Raw genomic sequence first — 23,014 nt, 5'->3', positions numbered from 1 at the left:
TTTTGGTGGTGGGGACAGGGTTTTATACAGCTCAGGCTGGCTGGCCTTGAACCTTTTGGTCCTCCTGTCTCCATATAAATGTGAGTCACCAGCCCACATGTATTTGGGTATTATGTAGGGTTGGGGATTTGAACCCAGGGCATTGTGCAGGCTACCAGCTGAGCTATATCCCCATCCTGCTTCCTTCCTTCATAAAGTGTGGTCTCCCTCTGTTACCCAGATATTGCCTGAAGGCGTCATCCTGCATCAGCTTCCCAAGAGCTGGAGCTACATGTCCCTGTCTCCATACATAGCTGCAGTTTTTATTATTTTTTTCTTAAGTTCACTGCCATGGAACATTCTTGCTTTGTAACTGTTGTTTGGTTGGTTGTTTTTTTGCAGTGATAGAAATGGAACTTGGGATCTCCTATTAGACAAGTGCTCTACTACTGAGCTATGGCACCAGCCCTCTTGGAGTGTTCTGTTCATCCCCATGTCTGCTGGTGTTCCTAGGGTGGAAGACACTCTTATCTTTTGTTTAGCTTTTGTTTGTGGTGCTATGGATGAAACCCAGGTCCTTCTGCATGCTAAGCACATGTATAATAAGTAGCCACCCCATCCTCATCTGATCCTCTTGTTGCTGCTATTTTGAGAATGTTGGTGGGATTTTGTGGATGAGGACATTGAGACCTAGAGGGGTCAAAGGATACCAAACACAGCAGAGCTAGTGGTCTCCTGGCTTTGCATCTAAGATAATCCCCCACCCCCCTCACCCCCACCTAGTGCTACTCCTCACCAAGACAAAGGTAACTAGGACACACACACACACACACACACACACACACACACACACACACACTCACACTCACTCACTCTACTGCCATATGCACAGTCCAGCCTTGTTGTTAGTCAGGCCAGCTCCCTATAGCTCCTTGACTTGTATCCTGTCCCCACAGTGCACCTATGGCGGTTCTCAGGTGGCTATCCAGCCCTCATGGACTGCATGAACAAGCTAAAAACCAACAAGGTATCCCAGCATCCTGTGTGCATGTTGCTTCCAGCCCCAGCCCTGTGTGGAGGGGAGTGTGGGAGATCCTCTGCCACCCACAGAGCACACTGACAGGGTATACGTAAAGCCCCTTGCCTATGATGCCCTGCCTTCAGGAGTACCTGGAGTTCCGGAAGGAACGAAGCAAGATGCTTCTGTCCAGGAGAAACCAGTTGCTTCTGGAGTTCAGCTTCTGGAATGAACCACAGCCCAGAGCTGGCCCCAACATCTATGAGCTGAGGACATACAAGCTCAAGGTACCTGGCTTCTGACAGGGCCCCTCTTGCCTTCTATCTTCCCCGCTGTTGTGTTGTAAGAGGTCATGTTAGGAGGGCCTGATGCTCCTCCCTCCTTATGGGCTCAGAGCAGAGGTATGTGTGTTTCTGTGCATAGCTGCACAGGTGTGCCAGGGCCCATGAATGAAGCCCCTGGCACTGAGGAAGGCTAGTTTCCTATTCCTGCCCCTATGATGTTGGGAATCCAAGGTGGTGCTCACTTCCTCCTCCCTCTGGATCTCTTTCAGCCAGGAACCATGATTGAGTGGGGAAACAACTGGTAAGTGGTGGTACTAGAGTTGGGAATGTGGTGGCCCCTGCTTTCCTACCCCATTAGGCTCCCAATGGGCTTGCTCAGGGTGTGTTACAGGGAACCCAGCATACTCTGCTCCTCACCAATCTCAGAGAAGGACCCACCTGAACAGTGCAGATTCTGTAGAGAAAAGTGCTGCCAACCAGCTGGCAGCTGCACTTCCAGAATCTGTTCCCTGCCCATAAAGTATGGCCACGGAATCTGCCTGGGCCACCTTGCAGGATCATTGTCTGGGCCTCTGTTCCATGTTCTCTGCTATCTCCAGGGCTCGGGCCATCAAGTACCGTCAAGAGAACCAGGAGGCAGTGGGAGGCTTCTTTTCACAAATAGGAGAGCTCTACGTGGTACACCACCTATGGGGTAGGTTGGAGACACTCCAGGAACCTGTTTGTCCCATCACCTCATAAAATGTGGATACGTTTGTGTTCCTATTCCTCTTACATCCTAGGGGAGGAAGATGTATCCTCAGACAGACTAGCAGCAAGGACTCAATTTCACACGATGAAAGATGCTGCAGGAGACTAGGCAGGGGAAGACAGCAGAAAGAAGCAAGGGACTTTAGTGGCTTGGATAGACAATGCCCCTCTGAAGGGTAAAATATGACTCCCGAGCTGAAGGGTGAGGAAGCCAGCTGGGGGAAGTCACAATCAGAAGGAACAGCATGTGAGGAGGCCTTTGCTGAGTGGAGAGGAAGAGGGTGTGGAGGGAATGGGGAAGAGTGTGTGGATGGGATGGACGAGGAGGACAGCCACCAGATAGAAGTAGACTTCTAAGGCCATGGGAATGGATGTGGTGGGAGGAAGCATGTCAGTTCTGCTTTGCCAAGGGTGCCTGGTAGCGAAGCAAGGTTGGGAACTGGGCATGGGAAGATGCTTACATTAGTGTGGGCAGGTGGGCATGAGCTGGCTTCAGGCAATGGCAGCGGTGTGCTCTGGCAGATTCATTGCTCTTAAGATTGAATCGGTGGCACTCAAGAATGAATTGATGGAGGAGAAAGGAGAGGGTAAGGGGAACATTCATACTCTTCCCTAAGCAGCTGTGTGTTCTTGCTAAGACAAGGAGGTCTAGGGGAGGAGCCAAGTCATGGGATTGGAGTGTAATCGTGGCCTCTGGGAGTGTTATATTTAGGATGCGGGTGTGGGGCCAGCCAGATGGTGGTAAGGGCACTTGCCTTTACCTGACAGACTGAGTTTGATTCCCAGGACCCACATGGCAGGATTAATCTGAATCCTGCAACTCATCTTCTGACTTCCACAAAGTCCTCACCTTGAATAAGTAAATAAATGCATAAAAATTATAAGATACAGATGCTCCCAACTTGAAATGTCACATGGGCACCAAATATAGGAGTTCGCAGGAGAGTTTGAGACTGAAAATAGAAAGGAGTTGCCAACATACTTATATGCTCCAAAACCCTTAATCCTTACCACGGGGCCTTTGTGCATGCATGTGCCACCACTGCCTAGCTGAAATTAATCATTTCAATATGTGTGACTGAATGATATTGACATCAGTGTTTGTTGACAGTCTAAGGAGGAGGTATCTGAGGAGGAAGAGATAGTAGGGCAGGGTTTGGGGCAATGGAAGGGTCCCTGTGCTGAGGAAGGGATCAGATTCTCTGAGGAATGAGCCTGTGCCTCTCTTCACAGCCTACAAAGATCTACAGTCTCGGGAGGAGACTCGAAATGCGGCCTGGAGGAAGAGGGGCTGGGATGAAAATGTCTACTATACAGGTGGGTGTCTCCTCTGCGGGTCCGTGGTGCCTTTGCAAGTGGTCTTCTGGGAGACCCGAGGACTCAGATCTCTGCAAGGCCAGCTACCATCACTTAATTACCTGCAGTGTGGGAACTCATTGTTTTGTTTGTTTTGTTGTACACCCAAATCCAACCTTTTGAACCATTGTCTTGCTGAATTGCCCAAGCTCATCTTTGGTGGACCTTTTCCCTCAGTCTTCCAAGTTGCTGTGATTGCAGGAGTGTACCATTGTGCCCAAGTGGGAACTTACTTTGACATGCATTAGTGGGATTTTGTCTTGTTAGTACACATACCACATGGTGCAGTCCATCCTGAGGGCTTAGGACTCACACAGGCAGGTGATACCAATGTGGGATGTCCCCCTGGTTCATCTGTGCACCTCCCAGCAGCTGCATCTTCTCCATCAGATGATACAGCAGATGCTGTCTCTGCTGCAGGGAGGACTTGGAGAATTAATGTATGGAAAGTGCTTTGCCTTGATCTACCACCAAACACACAGCAAATTATTTGAGGAATTTTTTTTCCTCAATGTGTCACCACTGCTAGAAGCCCAAAGAACCACCCATAATCAGTAGATACTGAGTCTTCACTATGTTAAAATGTAGTGGTGGGTAGTGCAGGCATATACATGAACAAGACTCTGTCCCTGACCTTGGTAAGTTTGCAATTAATCTTCCACACATCTGCTTGGTGTGGGCAACAGCATGTCTGCTGAAGTAGGTGCATGTAAGCCTTGCTATTCCAAATGTGGTCCCAGCTGACAGTACTGGTATCCACTGGATACAATAGAAATGCCTAGTTAGCTTTTCCCAACCTTGTGTGAAGTAGATTTGTGAGAATTTGTATACGCATTAGATTCTGAAAGTTAAGCACAGGAAGCAAGAATCTAAACTCTGGGCTGAAGAGATGGCACAGTGGTTAAGCATACACACTGTTCTTAGAGAGGACCCAAGTTCACAGCTGCCTATAAATCCCACCCTGGTAGCTCTGACATTCTCTCTTGGCCTCCATGGGCACTGTACTCATGTGCACATATCCACATATAAAAAAATTCAACCTCCTGGGGACTTTCTGTTGACACCCACACTCCTATGGACATGGCCTCCTTTGTGGTATGAGGGGGAGTTGCACTAAATCAAACCTGAGCCCTTGCAGCACTTTCCTTGCCATTTCTCTTTCTTTTTGTTTGTTGGTGATGCTGGGGATTGAACCCAAGACCTCACACACACTAATCAGCATTGACTTCATCACAGAACTATATCTCAGCCTTAGAATTACTTTTCTTCAAATCTTCTTAAATTGTCCTTAATGTGCCTTGTCCTTGCTTTTATATTATTAGACTTAATATGTGTTGTTTTGGAAGTGAGGATAGAATCCAAGGGTTCATATATGCTAGGAAGGTGCACTACCACTGAGCTACCTCTCTAGTCCTGTGCTAGCTGTTTTCACATATATAAGAAAATGAATAAAATTTTCTAAAATATCTAGATCATCACCACCTAAATCCTGTCTTACAATTTCAGCCTCACTTAGATTACAGCAGGGACCTTTTCCAACCACAGGTTTTGTGAGTTTTTAGGTGGGAACCAAGAGTGCTTGGCTTGCCTCAGACACCCTGTAACCTCCTCTTCTCTCTCCATAGTCCCCTTGGTTCGACACATGGAGTCACGGATCATGATCCCGCTGAAGATTTCTCCTCTCCAGTGAGGCCGGCACTGCCTCTACCTCCTTCCCTTTCTCCCTTGGAGTAACCTGGAATAGAGGAACTTCTGGGCCTGCTGGTGTAGTTTTCTTTCAGTTCTGGAAGAATTCTGATGGGTTGTGCTCAGCTTGGAAAAGATGATGTTTTCTAAGCACTTACAGTTCTGTCTATACCTGTCCCACCTCTCTCCCAGGCCAGAAGAATTTCTAATTTCCCTAATGAAGAATAGCAACATTTTAAGCATTCCCACATTTCCCCAAGGCTTCTCGTCTCCAGGCCAAGTCCCCAGCTAACACTTTGGACATGGCTTAGTTTCCTAACAGACGGCATGACTAGTTGTTAAGAGGTGGGGTGTGAAGAGATACCAGACCAGGTATGGCCTCCGGGAACTCCCTGGTCTCTGTTCATTAAAATGCAAGTCTGAGCCTTAAAAACCTGGAACAGCTGTAAACTCTGAAGTCATCAAAGTCTGGAGGAGACCCAGAATTCACTCAGAGGGGCTGGGAAAGGATGGAAGGGAGGAGGACTTGGGTATATGAGACAGACTTGAAGCAGGAACCTAGGAGAAGCTGGAACATAGGACTCAGCTTGGTTTGAAACACAGAATTGGAAGATAGAGATAATGGAAGATGCTAGGAAGAGGACCCTAAGACAGATGGAGAGGCTTAGCCCTTTTTTCCTACATGATTCAGTTAAAACTTGAATATGTGTTCTAGCTCTTCTGCACTTCCTCCTTCCTACAGGCAAGAATACAGGCTGCGACCTATATTCTCATCTTGATTTCCTTCTTCCCCAATTTGACATTCTGTTAACATACCCTCGTTTTGCAGAACCACCAGGCCTGTGGAGTGGGTTCAGTGATTCTGGGGTCTCCTCAATGACCCTCATACCTCATGAGCCCCTGCCTAGCATGGTTTTGCTACCATACCAGGGAAATGTACTGGGATAGTTGATGGAACCAAATTAAATATTTACTGTAAATTGTGGTGTCTTCATCTGCAGTTGTATAAGGCAGGGCAGTGTCCAGTTGGCTGGGGGGTACTGTGCCCCTGATCTCTCAGAGAAGACATTATCTTCACCCCAGGGGAAGAGAAGGAACTATTTCTGCATAACCAGATATTCCATGCATGTTTCAAGCCCCCAAACAAGTAGGATTCACTTCAGAATTACCTGAGGTTTTCAAATACTGCATTAAGGCAGCGATTTTTGTCATGAAAAATCAAGCTTAACATGGAGAAACAGTGACGCACTTGTGTGAAGGGGGAATGGGCGTAATATGGAATTATACCTGCCTAATTAAGTGCCGCCTTTGGTGTAGTGATTCTGACAGTGTTAAGAATTCAAGTTAAAGCCTTTAATTGCAGTGGGGTCGGGACAGGCGGGCCTGAATGAGTTAGAGATCAGCCTGATGTACACAGCGTTCAAGGGCCAGCCAGTGCTATATAATGAGAGCCAGTCTCGCACACAGTCAGGAGGCAAATCCACCTAGGGTCCCAGCTACGGCACAGCGACACTCTAGTGCTTTTTGAGCATGCCATGAATTCAAGTGACTCGGCAGAGAGCCCACTGCGCTTGCGCTGGTGAGGAATGGAGCACAGGCTCTAGGTCCTCATCGCCGCAGTTTTCCAGTTTTGGAGGGTCGATCAGAAAAGCAGCCACGCCGCGTACACGCCCCTTCCTTGCTTCCCAAGCTGCATCAGGCCTTTGTGTTTCACTTCCGGCCAGTAGCTCTTTTCTTCCGCTTCTCTATGGTCGTGATCCGGAAGTGGCTGCCTGGCTGGAAGGCGTGAGGACCATTGTGGTGAGCGAGGGTAGTGTTGCGAGCTGGGGTTGCTGGTCGGCGCGAGGCGCACGGGGTCTGAGGTGCTGAGGACACGCCGCGTATTTCCAGGGCTGGGGTCCTCACTTGCTGGGTTCCCTCAGGGCTCGTGGCTGTTTTCCCCCTCCTGGGACCTAACCGGAGCAGCATCCTTTAGCCTCCGTAGGGTGCTGATGGCTGTGGTAGTGACAACACCGTGCTTATGGTCCTTTTGTGTGTGTGTGAAACTCTCCCGTGTGACGTTTGGGATTTCCCAGGTTTTTCGCTGCCACTTTTGTGGCTTTTGTCAGAGGAGCCCGCCACTTGATTAACTGTCATTCACAGCCGCTAGAGGCCGGCTCTCTCTTCACTTAACGCGCCGCAGAAGACTCCAAGGAGTCGTAGTGAAAGAAAATTCGTGCATTTATTGTTGGAGCGAAAAGGCTGAGAGCGTGAAGTGTGGATGTCAGGAGGGGAGGGAAGCATGGCTTTTCTTTCAAATGTCCCCTGTTTCCTATCTAGCTGGCCTGATTTAGTTTAGTTGTTTCACTAAATATTTTACTTATGTTACTTTTAAGAAAAAAAACAAGATTTTTTTTTTTTAAAGTTATACTGCAAAGGCCTGGTCAGTAAGAAGAGGTGCCACCTGCCCTGTTAATGAAGAATTTGAATGCAGTCTCTATAGTTTATTCTGGCCGGTAGCTCCCCCTGCTGGCTTCACATTCGCAAAGATCCTTCTGCCTCAGTAACTCACTCAAGTGTGGTTACTGATGTGTACCACCCTGTCTCAGTCCATCCTCCCTCCATTTTTTCCTTGGAGACAGGATTTTATTATGTAGTCTATGCTGACCTGTAAGCCACTTATGTAGCAAAGGATGATTGATCTAGAACTTCTCATCTTCCATCCTCTACCTCCATAGTGTTATTATTTCAGGCATGTCCCACCACAGTTTTATAAGGTCCAGGAGTTCAATGTCTTTGAGTGTGTTAGGCACACACACTCTACCAGCTGAATTGCATTCTCAACTTCACAGTCACTTTTTAAACTTAAACTTACTTTGGTAGAAAACTTGAGGTCTGTGTATCATAAACAGGAAACTGGTTGCATTTGTCTTATGATAATGGTAGAATTGCATAATATGTATAATGTAATGAAAACATGACTATTGATAAATTCTGTCTTGGTTTCCCTGTCTAAGGCTCTGAGAGAGAATTCATTTCCTTTGTGTTTTGTTTGTTTGTTTGGTTTTTTGTTTTGTTTTGTTTTTTAAGACAGGGTTTCTCTGTTGCTTTGGAGCCTATCCTGGAACTCTCTCTGTAAACCAGACTGGCCTGGAACTCACAGAGATCCATCTGCCTCTGCCTCCCGAGCCCTGGGATTAAAAGTGTGTGCCATCACGCCCAGGCAAGAATCCATTTCTTCCAAGAACCTTGGCACTTGTTAACAACAAAGTAGGAAACTAGATGTACTTGAAGCAATCAAAATTTTGTGTGATTTTTGTTTTTTAAGACAGTGTCTTGGTATGTAGACCAAGCTGTCCTCAATCTCACAAAAATCCACCTGCCTTTGCCGTCCCCCCCTCCTGCCCCAGTGCTGGGATTAAGGTGTTTACCATCACACCTAGCCAAAAATAAGTTTTTAATTGGAAGGGGATAGCACAGCATGATCACCCATACCTATAATCTGATTACTGGTGAGGCTGAGGCAGGAAGGTCTCTAGGTTGAATTCTGGAAAATCTCTTTTGTTTGTTTGAGACAGTATCTCCAAGTAGCATGGCTGCCCTTTCATTTGCAATGTAGACCAGGCTGGCCTCAAACTCACAGAGATCTCCTGACTGCTGAGATTAAAGGTATGGACTATCATGCCCAGCTTAATTCTGGAAAACCTTAAAGATTTATTTATTTATTTTTTGAGACAGGGTTTCTGTGTATTGTTTTAGAGGTTGTCCTGGAACTCCCATCTGACAGGCTGACCTGGAACTCACAGAGATCTGCCTGCCTCTGCCTCTGCCTCTGCCTCCCGAGTGCTGGGATTAAAGGTGTGTGCCACCAATGCCCAGCAGCTTTATTTATTTTTATTATGATGGTTGTGAGGTATCCAGTGTGGGAACTGAATGCAGGTCTACTGCAAAACGGTACATGCTCTTAACTGAACTGTTGAGCCATCTTTCCTATCCCTGACTCTGGGAAATCCTTTCTCTCTTTTAGTGTGCCCCCTAATAAGCCTCTGAATTTCATTAGAATCCATGTGACATCTATCTTTCTTTTTTCTTTTTCCTTTTTTCTTTTTGGTTTTTGGTGATAGGGTTTCCCTGTGTAGCTTTAGAGGCTGTCCTGGAACTTTCTCTGTAGACCAAGCTGATCTGACTGCCTCTGACTCCGAAGTGCTGCGATTAAAGGCGTGAACCACCACTGCCAGGGCTATTTTTATTTCTAATGTCAATTAGTTTAGATCCATTGGGCCTGGTGTGACAGAAAACATTCAGTAACAGATCTCTCTCTCTCTTTTGGTTAGTTTGGTTAAGATTTTGGCTATCTGGTTTGTCTTTCATAAGAATCAGCTCTTTCATTAGCACTTCTTTTTTTCTCTTTTTAAAAATGATTTCTTTTTAAAAATTTTATGTACATTGGTGTTTTGCCTGCATGTATGAGGGTGATGGAACTTGAACTGGAGTTATAGACAGTTGTAAGCTGTCATGTGGGTGCTGGTAATTGAATCTGGGACCTCTGGAAGAGTAGCCAGTGCTCTTAACTGCTGAGCCATCTCTCTAGCCCTTTTCTCTCTTTAAAACCCAAACCAAAAACTTTTAATAATTCTTTGAAAATGTCATACAATATATTTTTCAATTATTACTTTTCAGTGTATGTGTGTTTTGCTAACATGTATATCTGTGCACCATGTATGTGCTTGGTATTTGCAGAGATCAGAGGGCATCAGGTACCCTGGAACAGTAGTTCAAATGGGTCTGAACGGTCAGGTGGGCTCTGGGAGTCCAACCTGGGTTTTCTGGAAAAGCCACAAGTACTCCTAATTGCCGAGCCATCCCTCCAGCCCCTCTGGGAAATCTTTAAAAGCTTTCTCTTCTTAATAGTTCTCTGACCTGGAAGAGCAACAATGTCATCAGAATCCAGCAAAAAACGGAAACCCAAAGTGATCCGAAGTGATGGAACCCCAAGCGAAGGGAAACGGAATCGATCTGACACTGAGCAGGTGAGATTAGCCAGGGTCCATGCTGCTGGAAAACTAGACTGTGACTGTTGTACCCAAGTCACAAGGATCCCCAAAGAGACCAGGGAGACAGACCACCTCTGCAAATGCACGACGTTTATTGATTGTTCTATCCTACCAAGGGAGGGACCCCATCTAGCAAGCTGGCACAGCAGTCTCCAGACGAGTGAAGTTCCCTGTCTACTGCTAGGTTTTAAAGACAAAAGTTAAGGATTAGATTACATCAGTAGGTACGATTTGGTTTCTGATTGGTTGACATTTGGGAACAATCAGGAGAATTTCTCTTTATATTTTTGGTTGTGAGCCTAGCCTTTAATGGCTGAGCCATTTCTCCAGCCCTGGAGAATTTCTCAAAGTCATATTTTGGCATGAAATACCTGTGTACCAATTATTTTCATTGGTCAGTGCTGAGAGGGAATGTTCTGTGGTTTCTATGACTTTGTCTTGTTACTTAGAGATGGTCTGTTGTACATAGATAACAATAGTTTTCAGAACTGTATCCTGGAGACTATAGGGGAGGTGTTGGTCTCCCCTGTAGTTTCTTTTGTGGCCAAACAATTCCCAGAAACCAAGTACCTAGGAGGCTGGTGTGTGTGTGTGTGTGTGTGTGGTGGTGGTGGTGGTGGGGGTTCTGGAGTTTCTTTGTGTTCAGTTTTGGCCCTAGGCTCCAGGAAGCCAGAGGATCTGAAGTTTCCTTGTGTCAGAGGCCTACGTGCTTTTCTGTAGCCTGTCATGGTAGCTAAAGCAGGGGGCTGAGTGAGAGTCTGGTCCCTTCATTTCTAGAAGTGAAGCTTTTGAGTTTAGTTTTCCCCTTTCAGTGACCACATAACTAACTGCCCATGAGTATTCAGGAGCTCAGGGGCACATGTCTAGAGACATACTTTCAGTTGTTTGTACTAGACCAGGTGACTAGAATTCCCATGATTTGACAAAAGATGAACATTCACATCAGAGGCAGACCTATTGGATGGAATATGCACAGAGAGCATATTCCAGCATGCTGTTCCCAGCTTTTTCATGGTCCTGGGGTTTGCCCAGCTCTAGAGCTTCTGGGAGATTTCATTCTTGATACCAGAATCACGTGCCCACAGGACTTCTGTGGCCTAGGAGCTGTTGTCATCGGAGACCAGGCTGGCCTCGATCTCATGGAAACCCGCCTGTCTCTGCCTCCCGAGTGCTGGGATTAAAGGCGTGCTCGACCAATGCCCGGCCATCAATCAGAGTCTTCTATTCCTTTTATCTATTTCTCTGTCCTGGAATCTGTCAAGATGATCCATGACTTAGAATGTAGGATTTTTTGCTTTGTTTTGTTTGTCCAGACAAGGTCTCAGACAGCCTAGATTATCCTAGGAACCTTGAGTTCCTGATCCTCTTGCCTCCACCCTATCCCAATAGGCTTTCTGGCAATTAAAAAAAATTATGAATAAAGATGTCTTACCTGCATCTTTGTGCGCCACATGTAGGTAGTGCCCCTGGAGGTCAGAAGAGAGCATTGAATGGAGCTAGATGATTGTAAGCTGTTGTATGGGTGCTGGGAATTGAACCAGGTTCTTTGGAAGAGCACTGATTCTTTTTTAACTGCTGAGCCTTCACTCCAGCCCCGGGCTGATTGGTTTCTGTTGTTGTTTTGAAACAGGGTTTCACCATGGAGTCAAGGTTAACTCCAAGCTTGTATCATCATCTGGATATACTGGGGTTGCTGGTGTGTGCCACCATAACTGGCTTGTTTTTTGAAGCAGACTAAGGAAATAAATTAGTTTAAATTTAACTTAAAAAGCAACATGGACTTGTGTGCAGCCTGTGTTCAGGCTGTGCAAGGCCCTGGACTAGAACCTCATATCAAGAAACTGGAGACATTTCCTTTTTTAAAAAGATTTACTTATTTATTGTATATACAGTATCCTGCCTGCATGTGTGTCTTCAGGCCAGAAGAGGCCACCAGATCTTATTACAGATGGTTGTGAGCCACCATATAGTTGCTGGGAATTGGACTCAGGACCTCTGGAAGAGCAGCCACTGTTCTTAACCTTTGAGCCATCTCTTCAGCCCCAGAGATATTTCTTTTATCATTTGTATATTTGTTTAACTTGTAGGCATAAACTTATCTTTGTATTGATTTATTTTTTTTTGTTTTATGTGCATTGGTGTTTTTCCTGCAAGTATGTGAGAGGGTGTCAGATCTCCTGGAACTGGAATTTGAGACAGCTGTGAGCTGCTATGTGGGTGCTGGGAATTGAACCTGGGTCCTCTCGAAAAGAAGCCAGTGCTTTCAACTGCTGAGTCATCTCTTCAGTTCAGGCAAAAACTTATAAGCAAGTGAAGAAAATAAGTCCTCTTTTACCACCCAGAACTCATTAAAAGAAAACAAAAAACAAAACTGGGAGGTGATGGTGTACACCTTTAATCCCAGCACTCAGGAGGCAGAGGCAGGTGGATCTCTGCAAGTTAGAGGCCAGGCTGGTCTACAGAGTGGGTTCCAGGACAGCTAGGGCTATTACACAGAGAAACCCTGTCTCAAAAAAAAAAATTTTTTTTTTTTTTTAAAGTTTTTGCCTGTATCATGTATCTGCAGAGACCAGAGGAGGAGCTGGTTCCCTTGGAACTGGAGTTACAGACAGTTGTGGGTTGCAAGATCAGCAGGTGCTCTTAACCACTGAGCTTCATTACTCCAGACCCTCTGAATTAATTCTAATACATATAAATGGGAATTTATGGAAAGAATATAGCAAAGAGAAAATGAAACAAATTTTTTTTCCCCTTAGTTTTAGGAAATCAAAGTTAATGTAGAGTTTTTTTTTTTCTTTGCTCTGATCAGAGCATGGTTAATTTGTTTGTTTTTAGGGCTTATGTTGTAGTCCAAGCTGGCTTGAAGTCAACATTGTCCTACCTCCATCTTGTTAGTGCTATGATTATACGAATGTGTCACAATGCCTGGCTAATAGTGCTTTTTAAATTTTGTATGTGCCGGGCGTTGGTGGCGCACACCTTTAATCCCAGCACTCGGGAGGCAGAGGCAGGTGGATCTCTGTGAGTTAGAGGCCAGCCAGCTCTCCAGAGTGAGTGCCAGGATAGGCTCCAAAGCTATACAGAGAAACCCTGTGTCGAAAATAAATAAATAAATAAACAAATAAATAAATAAATAAATAAAACCAAAACTAAATTTTGTATGTTTATGTATGTTCACATGTGTTTGGGTGCACATGTTGTATGTGTATGCACAAATTGTGTGTTTGTTTCTGTAGGCTCACAGTTGATATTGGGCATCTTCCTTGACTACTCTTTACCTTATTTATTGAGGCAAAGATCTGTAATTATTTGGATGAGAAAATTCCCTGGTCAGCATGGACAATGTGATCCTATGTTATTTGAAAATAAAATAAAAATCCAAAGTATTCACAATGAAGTTGTTTTGGGCTGAGGAATGAAATTATAGCCAATTTGAAAAAAACTGTGTTGTATGTATTTGGAGTATGTGGCACTTGTATGCCATGGTGCACATACAATAGTGAGGGGACCACTTTGGTAGTCATCTCCTTCAGCTAGAATTCTTTTAGTCCAGACAGAACTCGGGTCATCAGGCTGACCCACAGGCCATGTTTTACTTTGCTTTTGATATTTCTCTTGAAAATGAATTCTTGGCATCAGACATGCATTACTCTGTAATTAAAATGAGACAGAGGTTCCTAATTTGGAAAGAAGAAGCCAGGCACTGATGGCTGGGACACCTTTAGTCCCAGCACTCGGGAGGCAGAGGCAGGTGGATGGATATCTATGAGTTCAAGACCAGCCTGGTCTACAAGAGCTAGTTCCAGGACAGGCTCCAAAGCCACAGAGAAATCCTATCTTGAGATCCCCCTTCCCCCCCTCAAAAAAAAGAGAAAGAAAGAAAATAAGAAAAACATTTTTAGAGGCTAGAGAAATGCCTCAGCACTCAGCAATTAAGAGCTCATACTACTCTTGCAGAGGACCTAAGTTAAGCTCCTAGCACCTGTGTTCAGTGGCTTAAATAATCTATAGCTCCAGCTCCCAGAGTGTCCAATGCCTTTGGCTTCCAGGTGCACTTAACCACTCTCAGATACACATATATACATAATTTTAAAATAATTAAAAATAAATTATTGACCAACCTGACCTGGTCTACAGAGTGAGTTCCAGGACAGTCAGGGTTGTTACACAGAGAAACTCTGCCTTGAAATTTAAAAAATAAATAAATAAATGAAAATTTTATTTGAGGATTTCTGGGCAGTGGCATGGCACACTTCTTTAATTCCAGCATTTGGAGAGGCAGAGGCAGAGGCAGAGGCAGGCAGATCTCTGAGTTCAAGACTAGCCTGATGATCTACAGATAGCCAGGATTACACAGAGAAACCATGTCTCCGAAAAAGCAAATAAATAAATTAAAAGGACCAATTCCATAAATGATCTGATTTAGGATTTCCTTTTTTTTTTTTTTTTTTGAGAAACAGTGTCTCACTGTGTAGTCCTTGTTGGCCTGGGGTCACTATGTAGACCAGACTGGACACACACTGGCAATTGTGATATTCTTACATAATGAAGGTTCTCATTCATATTGTCTGTGATCTTGGTAGGTAGACTTTTACCCTCTACCCAGGAACTCTCTTCTTTCCCCCACAGGAAGGCAAATACTACAGTGAGGAGGCTGAGGTTGACCTGCGGGACCCTGGCAGAGACTATGAATTGTACAAGTATACTTGCCAGGAGCTACAAAGGTTAATGGCCGAGATCCAGGACCTGAAGAGCAAGGGCAGCAAGGATGTGGTAAGGAGAAAGGCTAGACATACTAAACCTGATCTACACAGCTGGGGCTCCTTTTCTACTCACTAGACCCTTCCTGATCTTGTCCTCTCCCAGTCATGATTACAGTTGGAATCTGGAGGCTCCAGAGACCTGCCTGTTAATTTGTTGGGATTTGTCTCAACAGCCCAATCTCCTATTATAGTAATGAAAGTACAAGATAACTTTTTTTCTATGACTATAATTTGGTATTATCAACTTAATATTTTTTACGTGCCACGTATTTTGCTAAGCCTGCCTGCCTGCCTGCCTGCCTGCCTGCCTGCCTGCCTGCCTTCCTTCCTTCCTTCCTTTCTGTCTTTCTGTCTGTCTTTCTTTCTTTCTTTCTTTCTTTCTTTCTTTCTTTCTTTCTTTCTTTCTTTCTTTCTTTCTTTCTCTCTTTTTCTTTGAAACTCCCTGAGTAGACCAGGCTGGTATTGAATTCTTGCCTCTGCCTTCTGAGTGCTGGGGTAAAAGGCATCATGCTTGGCCTTAGTCTTCTATTTCTTTCTTGACATTTCTTACTGTTCTAGGCTCCCTTTAGAGTCTGCTTATGGCCCTGGATGGGGTTGGCTTGGCCGCAGTTAGGTTCTGACCCGTCATCTGTTGGTGGTCTTTACCATTTTCTTTGTGCACAGGCTATTGAAATTGAAGAACGAAGGATCCAGAGCTGTGTGCATTTCATGACTCTAAAGAAGCTTAACCGATTAGCCCACATCAGGTTAAAGAAAGGAAGAGATCAGACCCATGAGGTAGCATTGAAATTAATAGCCTGACTTCTCATCTCTCTTCCCGGCCCCCTCTTTAACTGACCCTTTACCCCTTCTCTGACTTTGCTGCTGCTCAGCCCCACCACCCCCAGCCCCTGCTCACCTCATCTTTCCTTTAGGCCAAGCAGAAAGTTGATGCCTACCACCTGCAGCTTCAGAACCTGCTCTACGAAGTGATGCACCTGCAGAAGGAGATCACCAAATGTCTAGAGTTCAAGTGAGTTTGGGAGGACAGGGCTCTGACCAGCATGTGGTAATGCTTGTTCTTAGATAGACCGGTGTGAGTGGTCCCTTTATAGGAGTGTCAGTGGGCATAGAAGACTGCAGGATTTGGGGAAAGGGCCAGTGCATCACTTTGAGTGGAAGAAGTTCAAGCAGTCATTTCAAATTACACAAAGAACCATGGAAGCCTCTCTGACCCTTTTGAGTTTTATGCTCAGCACTTGTTAAAAGCAATTCTTTCTCCTCAACATGAATTATTATTATAATATTCATCTACTGTGGTATAGAATGCCAGCACCTAGTTGCCCTACTGAAAAATAACGTACCTGTTGGTCAGCATCTCCCTCTCCAGTGTTATTTTTGACACTATGACCGTTGAAAATGTATAAAACAACATGAAAGAATGTGATGCCCTACTCTATAATCACTGCTTAGATGGCAGTTGGCGAAGTCAGAATATAATGGAACTCAGGCAGGTGGCTACAGAGAAGGATCATGGGCTCTGGAGTTAACACCCAGTCTCTGCCCCTCACTAGCTGTATGATCTTGGACACATTTGAAAAATAGAAAAAGAGCCAGGCTGTGATGGTACTCACCTTTAATCCTAGCAGGCAGAGGCAGGTGGATCTTTGAGTTCAAGGCCAGCCTGGTCAAAAGGGAGAGTTCCAGGACAGCCAGGGCTATGCAAAGAAACTCTGTCTCAAAAAAACAACAAAACAAAACAAAAAACAAAAACCCAAAATAAATAAACAAACAAAAAAATGGAAAAAAGTAAAGTATAGCTAAATTATATAATAAGTAATAATTTTTAAATGGAGATAAAATCTCCATCTCTTAAGAACTAGATGATGTGAGGATAGCTTGTAATAGGTACTTATTTATTTTATTTTTGGGGTTTTCTAGACAGGGTTTCTCTGTGTAGCCCTATCCTGGAACTTTCTCGGTAGACCAAGCTGACCTTGAACTCATAGATCTCCACCTGCCTCTGCCATGGAGTGCTGGGATAATAGGTGTGTGCCACCACCACCCGGCATAGTGCTTATTACTGTATGGTCACTCTGAGGCTTATTTCTCCAGGACCTGAGCACTCAGTTACATTAACCTAGCAGAGAATCAGGCCTTTCTTTTATAAGGCTATCTATAAACAATCAGAAATTGAAGCCTCTAGATTTTCTTCCACATCAGGTCTGCTAATGTGATTTTTTTTCTTGTCTTATGCTTAATGAAGTGTCTTAAAGTTAGGCATAGACCTTTTTGTTTATTCCTTGGTGACATGTCATGTCTTGGTTTCAACATGACAGCATAAGCCTAGGTTGTGGGGATTCTGAGTCTCTTAGCCAGTAGTTCTCCTGTTAGACCAGGAGACATTCCTAAATTCATTAAGCATCCTTTTCAAGCCTTCAGCTAATTCGTGGATGATTAGGTTGGGCATCATGGGCAAATGAACTTGTGGTATGTCACTAATCGCCTCTTGTCATACTGAAATGTCTGTCACTGAGCATTTGCTGAGAGAATTCCAGGATCTTAATTAGCTATAGGTGGGGCTGCATAGGGATAAGTTGAACAGCTAACCCCTGCTAAGCCACAATTTGGGGTCCTGAAAATGGCTGCCTGATAACTTAGTTTTTGCTTATAGGTCCAAGCATGAAGAAATTGATCTGGTCAGTTTAGAGGAATTTTATTCAGAGGCTCCACCAAACATCAGCAAGGCTGAAATCACCATGGGAGACCCTCACCAACAGACCTTGGCACGTTTGGACTGGGAGCTGGAGCAGCGGAAAAGGTAGTGCTTCTTCCTTCCTTAACTCAGTAAGCACACAGTGACAGTGCTTGGTCATAGCCCAGGATGAGACAGAATGGTCTCCAGGATGAAAAACCACTGTTTTATTAATTCACACTGGATCATGCAAACCTGACCGACTTCTTTCTGGGCTCAGTGGTAGATTTGCCTCTCATGCACAAGGCTCTTGGCTTAGTTTCCAGCATAAGGGAGAAAAAAAACAGCTGCACTGGAAGAGGGTTCAGTAGGTAAAGTCCTTGTTGTGCAAGATTTGGACCTGAGTTTGGATCCCAAGAACATGTGAAAAAGCTGCATGAAATGATGTGAGTCTGGGGCATAGAGATGGGTAGGTCCCACTGTTGCCAGCCAGCCAGCCTAATTAGTGAGCTCTAAGTTCAGTGAGAGACCTTGTCTCAAAAGGTAGGCAGAGAATAATAAAGACAGCTGGATTGAGGTCTGGTCTCTACATGTGCATACATGAATGAGTACACTCACAGGTGCGTAGGTGCACACACACATGCAAACAAATTAGTGATAAGTAATAAGTTATGGGGAGAGTCATGAAGGAAAGCAGGGGTGACAAACAACAAGCTATCATGATATATGTATGAGTAACAGTGAAACCTATTTGTTTGGTAACTGTATTAGTTATTTTCCTTGTTTCTATGGCAAAATCCCCTAACAAAAGCGACTTGAGGGGAAAGGGTTTATCTTGGCTCACTTTGAAGATGAAGCAGCTGGTCACTCACTATGTTCCTAGTCAGGAGGAGAACAACGCATTCCAGATTGCTGGCTTTCTCCTTTTTATGTAGTGTAAGACATACAAGCCCAAGGGAGTGGTGCTGCCCGATTTTAAAGCTTTCCGATACATTTTTTTTTTCCTTCGAGACAGGGTTTCTCTGTGTAGCTTTGTAGACCAGGCTTCCCTTGAATTCACAGAGATCCACCTGACTCTGCCTCCCGAGTGATGGGATTAAAGGTGTGTGCCACCAACACTAGGTGCTTTTGGATATTTTAACTGTGTGTGTGTGTGTGTGTGTGTGTGTGTGCATCATATGAATGCAGGGGCCAGCCAGCAGGAGTCAAAAGAAAGCATCAGATCCCCCCAAGAACTGGAGTTACATGTAATGGTTGTGGGCTGCCTAAAGAGGGTCGGTACCTAATTCCAGCACTTGGTAGGCAGAGGCAGGCGGATCTCTGTGAGTTCAAGACCAGCCTGGTCTACAAGAGCTAGTTCCAGGACAGCCTCCAAAGCCACAGAGCAACCCTGTCTTGAAAAAAAAAAACATAAAAACAACAACAACAACAAAAAAGGGTAGGTACCTGAAACTGAACCCCGTCTGCTGCAAGAGCAGAGCAGCAGGTGTTCTTAACTCCTGAGATGGCTGTCCAGCCCTGCTACCCTCTTTTAAAGTGAGCTTTCCCACCTCAGTTAACCTAGTCAAGATTCTCCCTCTACAGTATTCCAGGAGGCTCATCTTCTAGGTGATTTTGACTGTGTGGGTGGGTGTGGGGGGGTGCTCACACATGTGGAGGTCAGAAGACAGCTTTGCTATTTTGTCCCTTCGTATGGGTTTTGGGACTTGAACCCTGATCATCAGGCTTGCGCAAGTGCTTTTATTCCCTGAATCATCTTGCTGGCCCTCCTAGGTGTTTCTAGATCTTATTGAGAGTCGGGTCAGTATTAACATCACAACCCTATTTATCAAGATGACACCAGGTATATCTCTGTATCTCTTTTAGACTACAATCTCCTGTCTCTTGTTATCATAGACTCATGGTCATTCCATAATGCAAAAATATATTCAGCCCATCTCTAAAAGTCCCCATAGTTTGTAACATTCTCAACACTGTTCAAAATCCAATGTCCAAAGGCAAGATTTTCTATATTGCCTAGACTGGTCACAATCTACTGCTCAAGCCATCTTCTCACCCCAGCTTCCCAGTGGTTAGAATGACAGGCATGCTACTACCATAACTGGGCATAAAAGTAACTTTTTTCCTTTAAAATTTTAATCCCTAAGGGGCTAGAGAGAGATTCAGTGGTTAGGAGTACATACTAGCTCTTCCAGAGGATCCTGGATTAGTTCCTGTCATCTGTTTCATTCAGCTCATACCACCTGTAACTCCAGCTCCAGGGATCCAATGTCGGTTCTCTTTGGATACCTGCACTTATGCACATATACCCACAACAAACACATACACTTACTTTAAAAACAAAATCTTAAAAAGTATTAATAATTGAGAGCTAAATCCATTTTTCCATTTTAAATGATTGCTATTTTTATTTTGGGTTTTTGAAATAGGGTCTTTCTATATAGCCCTGGCTGTCTTGGGACTTTTGATGTAGACTAGGTTGACTCTGCCTCTTTCAGTACTAAAGGCATGTGCCACCACCATCTGGCATGGACTCCTAATATTGTTTTTAATTTTACGTATTATTCCTCTGCATGTGCATGAATTGTATGGGTGTATGTACCATAATGAGTGTGTGGAAGTCAGAGGACAACTTTGGAGTTGGTTCTCTCCTTCCACCTCTACCTGCATTCTGGGTTGATCTCAGGTCATCAGGTTTGCAGACAGAGCAAGTGCCTTTATCCAAACTTACTGTGTAACCACGGGTGAGTCTGAACTTCTGCTCCTCCTGCCGCCTCCTCCCAGGTGCTAGGACTATAGGTAAGCACCATGACATCTGGATTTATGTGGTTCTAGGCAAGCACTCTACCAAGCGAGCTATATCTTAAACTCTTAAATAAATGCCTGCTATTGTGATAAAACTCAGTGACCAAAAGCAACTTGGGGAGGAGAGGGTTTATTTCAGTTTACAACTCTCAGGTCACTGAGGGAAGCCAGGCAGGAGTCCTTAACTGGAGCAGAGACAATGGAGAAATGCTGTTACAGGCTTGTTCCTCTTGACTTGTACAGCCTGCTTTTTTATACAACCCAGGACCCCCAGCCCAGGTTGTGTCATTGCCCGTAGTATGCTGGTCCTCTTCCAGGCCAATCTGATAAAGGCATTTTCTCAATTGAGGTTCCTCTTCCTAGATAATTCTGGTTTGTGTCAAGTTGACAAACAAACAAACAAACAAACAAAAAAATAAAAAGGAGTCAATCTCAATCTGTCTCTCTCTCTGCCTGCAATGCTGGGGGTCCAACCCAAGGCCTTATAAGTATTTAGCAAGTGCTTTACCACTGAGCTACATCCTAGCCATGTAGATCTAACTTTGAACTTTGTATTTTCCACATCTGTAAGCATACTCCTGTGCTAGTCTTACAAAGCTTCAGAAGCATTGTTTCAGAAGGTTGTTCCACAATCTTCTGGGTATAGAAAAATCACAAAACCATTCCTCTTTCAGACTTTTTAGGTTGTTTCCATATTGTATTGTCATAAATAATGCTCTTTACAAGGTGGTTTTTGTTGCTGTTGTTTTTTTGGCAGGGGTGTGGTTACTTTGTTTTGTTTTGTTTTGTTTTGTTTTGGGTACTGGCTTGTAACTCAGGAACCTCACACATGTAACCAAGTGTTCTGTCACTGCACTGCATATAGCCCTAGACTGTTGTCTGTTTGTTTGGTTTGGTTTTTTTTTCATGTGAGACAGGGCCTTGCTGTGTGATCAAGCTGGTCTTGAAGTCACTTTGTCACTCAAGTAAGCCTTGAATTTGGAATCCTCCTGCCTCAGTCTCTTGGGAGGTTGATGTTACTGACTTGCACCATCAACTTTTCTTTTTTTGTTTTTGTTGTGCTGGCTAATTTTTTTAATATTGTTTCTTTAAGACTACATTTGTTGTTTGTTGTTTTTTTTTTTTTTTTTTTTTGAGACAGGGTTTCTCTGTGGCTTTGGAGGCCGTCCTGGCACTCGCTCTGGAGACTAGGCTGATCTTGAACTCACAGAGCTCCTCCTGGCTCTGCCTCCTGAGTGCTGGGATTAAAGGTGTGCGCCACCAACGCCCCGCTTGACTTTACATATCTTTAAATATTTATTTATTATGTGCATTGGTGTCAGTGTGAGGGTACCAGATTCCCTAGAACTGGAGTTACAAACAGTTGTGAGCTGCCATGTGGGTGCTGGGAATTGAACCTGGGTCCTCTGGTAGATCAACCAGTGCTCTCAACCATTGAGCCATCTCTCCAGCCCCATACTGGCTAAATTTTGTCAACTTGACAGAAGCTAGAGTCATCTGAGAGGAAAGAACCTCAACTGAGAAAATGCCTCCATAGATTGGCCTGAAGGCAAGCCTTTGGAGTGTTTTCTTGATGAATGACTTATGTGGAAGGGCCCAGCCAGCCAACTGTGGTCAGTGCTAGCCCCGGTTAGGCAGTCCTTTGGTGTATAAGAAAAAAAAACTGAGCCAGGCAGTGGTGGTGCACAATGCCTTTAATCTCAGCATTCCAGGAGGCAGAGGCAGGCAGATACTGAGTTCAAGGCTAGTCTAGTCTACTAAGTGAGTTCCAGGACAAGCAGAGCTCTTATACTGAGAAACCCTGTCTTGAAAAACCAAAGGGAAAAAAGAAAAGTAAGGAAAAAGAAGTAAAATGACAAAAAGGGAAAGAGAATGAAAGGAAAAAGAAATGTCTGTTGTCTGGGAATGATGGCACACATTTGTAGTCTTGTCACTTGGAAGAAGGGTGCAGGAAACTTGTCAAGAGTTCAAAGCCAGCTTGACCTTGTTTCAAATAAAGGGCAATGACAAAGCTCATGGGATAATTGCTGCCAGGTCTGACATCTTGAGTTTGATCCCTGAAAACTACGTGATAGGTCAGTTGTTCTCTACCCTCAGAAAATAAATATAAATAAATGCATAAATAAGTAAATAAATGTAATGAAATAAAATAAAATAAATAAATGTAATGAAAATGTTTTAAGTCAACATATTTGAGGATTTATGTAATTACTAACTATGATAGTGTTTGTGTGCAGCTCACCAAAGGACTTGGCACATAGTAAGTGCTGGCTGTTCCAGGGAGAGTGTGAGAGTGAACAGCTATGTTGAGGTATCTCTGCAAGGCCTTTGTGACAGTGCCCTGTGTGCCCCTGTAGGCTGGCCGAGAAGTACCGAGAATGTCTGTCCAACAAGGAGAAGATCCTGAAGGAGATTGAGGTGAAGAAGGAGTATCTGAGCAGCCTCCAGCCTCGACTCAACAGCATCATGCAGGTGAGCATGGCTCTGCCTTCACCACAGACCAGAGGCCACAGAGCCCGCCTCACTCTGCGTTTCCCAGCTCTAGTCAGGTTACACTGAGAATGCTTTTTCTGGGAAAGACAAGTTATGTTCCAGAGTAAAGAAATATTGGAGGCGGGCATTGGTGGCACACACCTTTGATCCCAGCACTCGGGAGGCAGAGGCAG

At 44.5% G+C, this 23,014-nt stretch overlaps 2 protein-coding genes across 4 annotated transcripts in view; both read left to right on the top strand.

The window, feature by feature from the left end:
* Nipsnap1 (nipsnap homolog 1) overlaps positions 1–6,053 on the top strand; it is a 26,376-nt gene extending 20,323 nt beyond the window's left edge. The window contains exons 5-10 of the mRNA XM_027387348.2: positions 936–1,006; positions 1,144–1,284; positions 1,551–1,582; positions 1,881–1,975; positions 3,265–3,348; positions 5,013–6,053. Of these exons, the coding sequence (XP_027243149.1) occupies positions 936–1,006; positions 1,144–1,284; positions 1,551–1,582; positions 1,881–1,975; positions 3,265–3,348; positions 5,013–5,077 (488 nt within the window). The 3' untranslated portion in view covers positions 5,078–6,053. The remainder of the gene's footprint in view (positions 1–935; positions 1,007–1,143; positions 1,285–1,550; positions 1,583–1,880; positions 1,976–3,264; positions 3,349–5,012) is intronic.
* Positions 6,054–6,723: 670 nt separating this feature from the next.
* Thoc5 (THO complex 5) overlaps positions 6,724–23,014 on the top strand; it is a 35,419-nt gene continuing 19,128 nt past the window's right edge. Inside the window, exons 1-7 of one of the 3 annotated variants that reach the window (XM_035452236.1) lie at positions 6,724–6,873; positions 9,964–10,082; positions 14,736–14,879; positions 15,533–15,646; positions 15,784–15,881; positions 17,523–17,669; positions 22,706–22,820. In XM_035452236.1, the coding sequence (XP_035308127.1) occupies positions 9,987–10,082; positions 14,736–14,879; positions 15,533–15,646; positions 15,784–15,881; positions 17,523–17,669; positions 22,706–22,820 (714 nt within the window). In that variant the 5' untranslated portion in view covers positions 6,724–6,873; positions 9,964–9,986. The other 2 variants (XM_027387346.2, XM_027387347.2) reach the window with 2 other exon arrangements.

The sequence above is a fragment of the Cricetulus griseus genome, assembly GCF_003668045.3.
Source record: "Cricetulus griseus strain 17A/GY chromosome 1 unlocalized genomic scaffold, alternate assembly CriGri-PICRH-1.0 chr1_1, whole genome shotgun sequence".
In the NCBI taxonomy this organism is placed as follows: Eukaryota; Metazoa; Chordata; class Mammalia; order Rodentia; family Cricetidae; genus Cricetulus; species Cricetulus griseus.
Note: the sequence above shows the minus strand (reverse complement) of the source record. Positions and strands in the feature narration are given on the sequence as shown.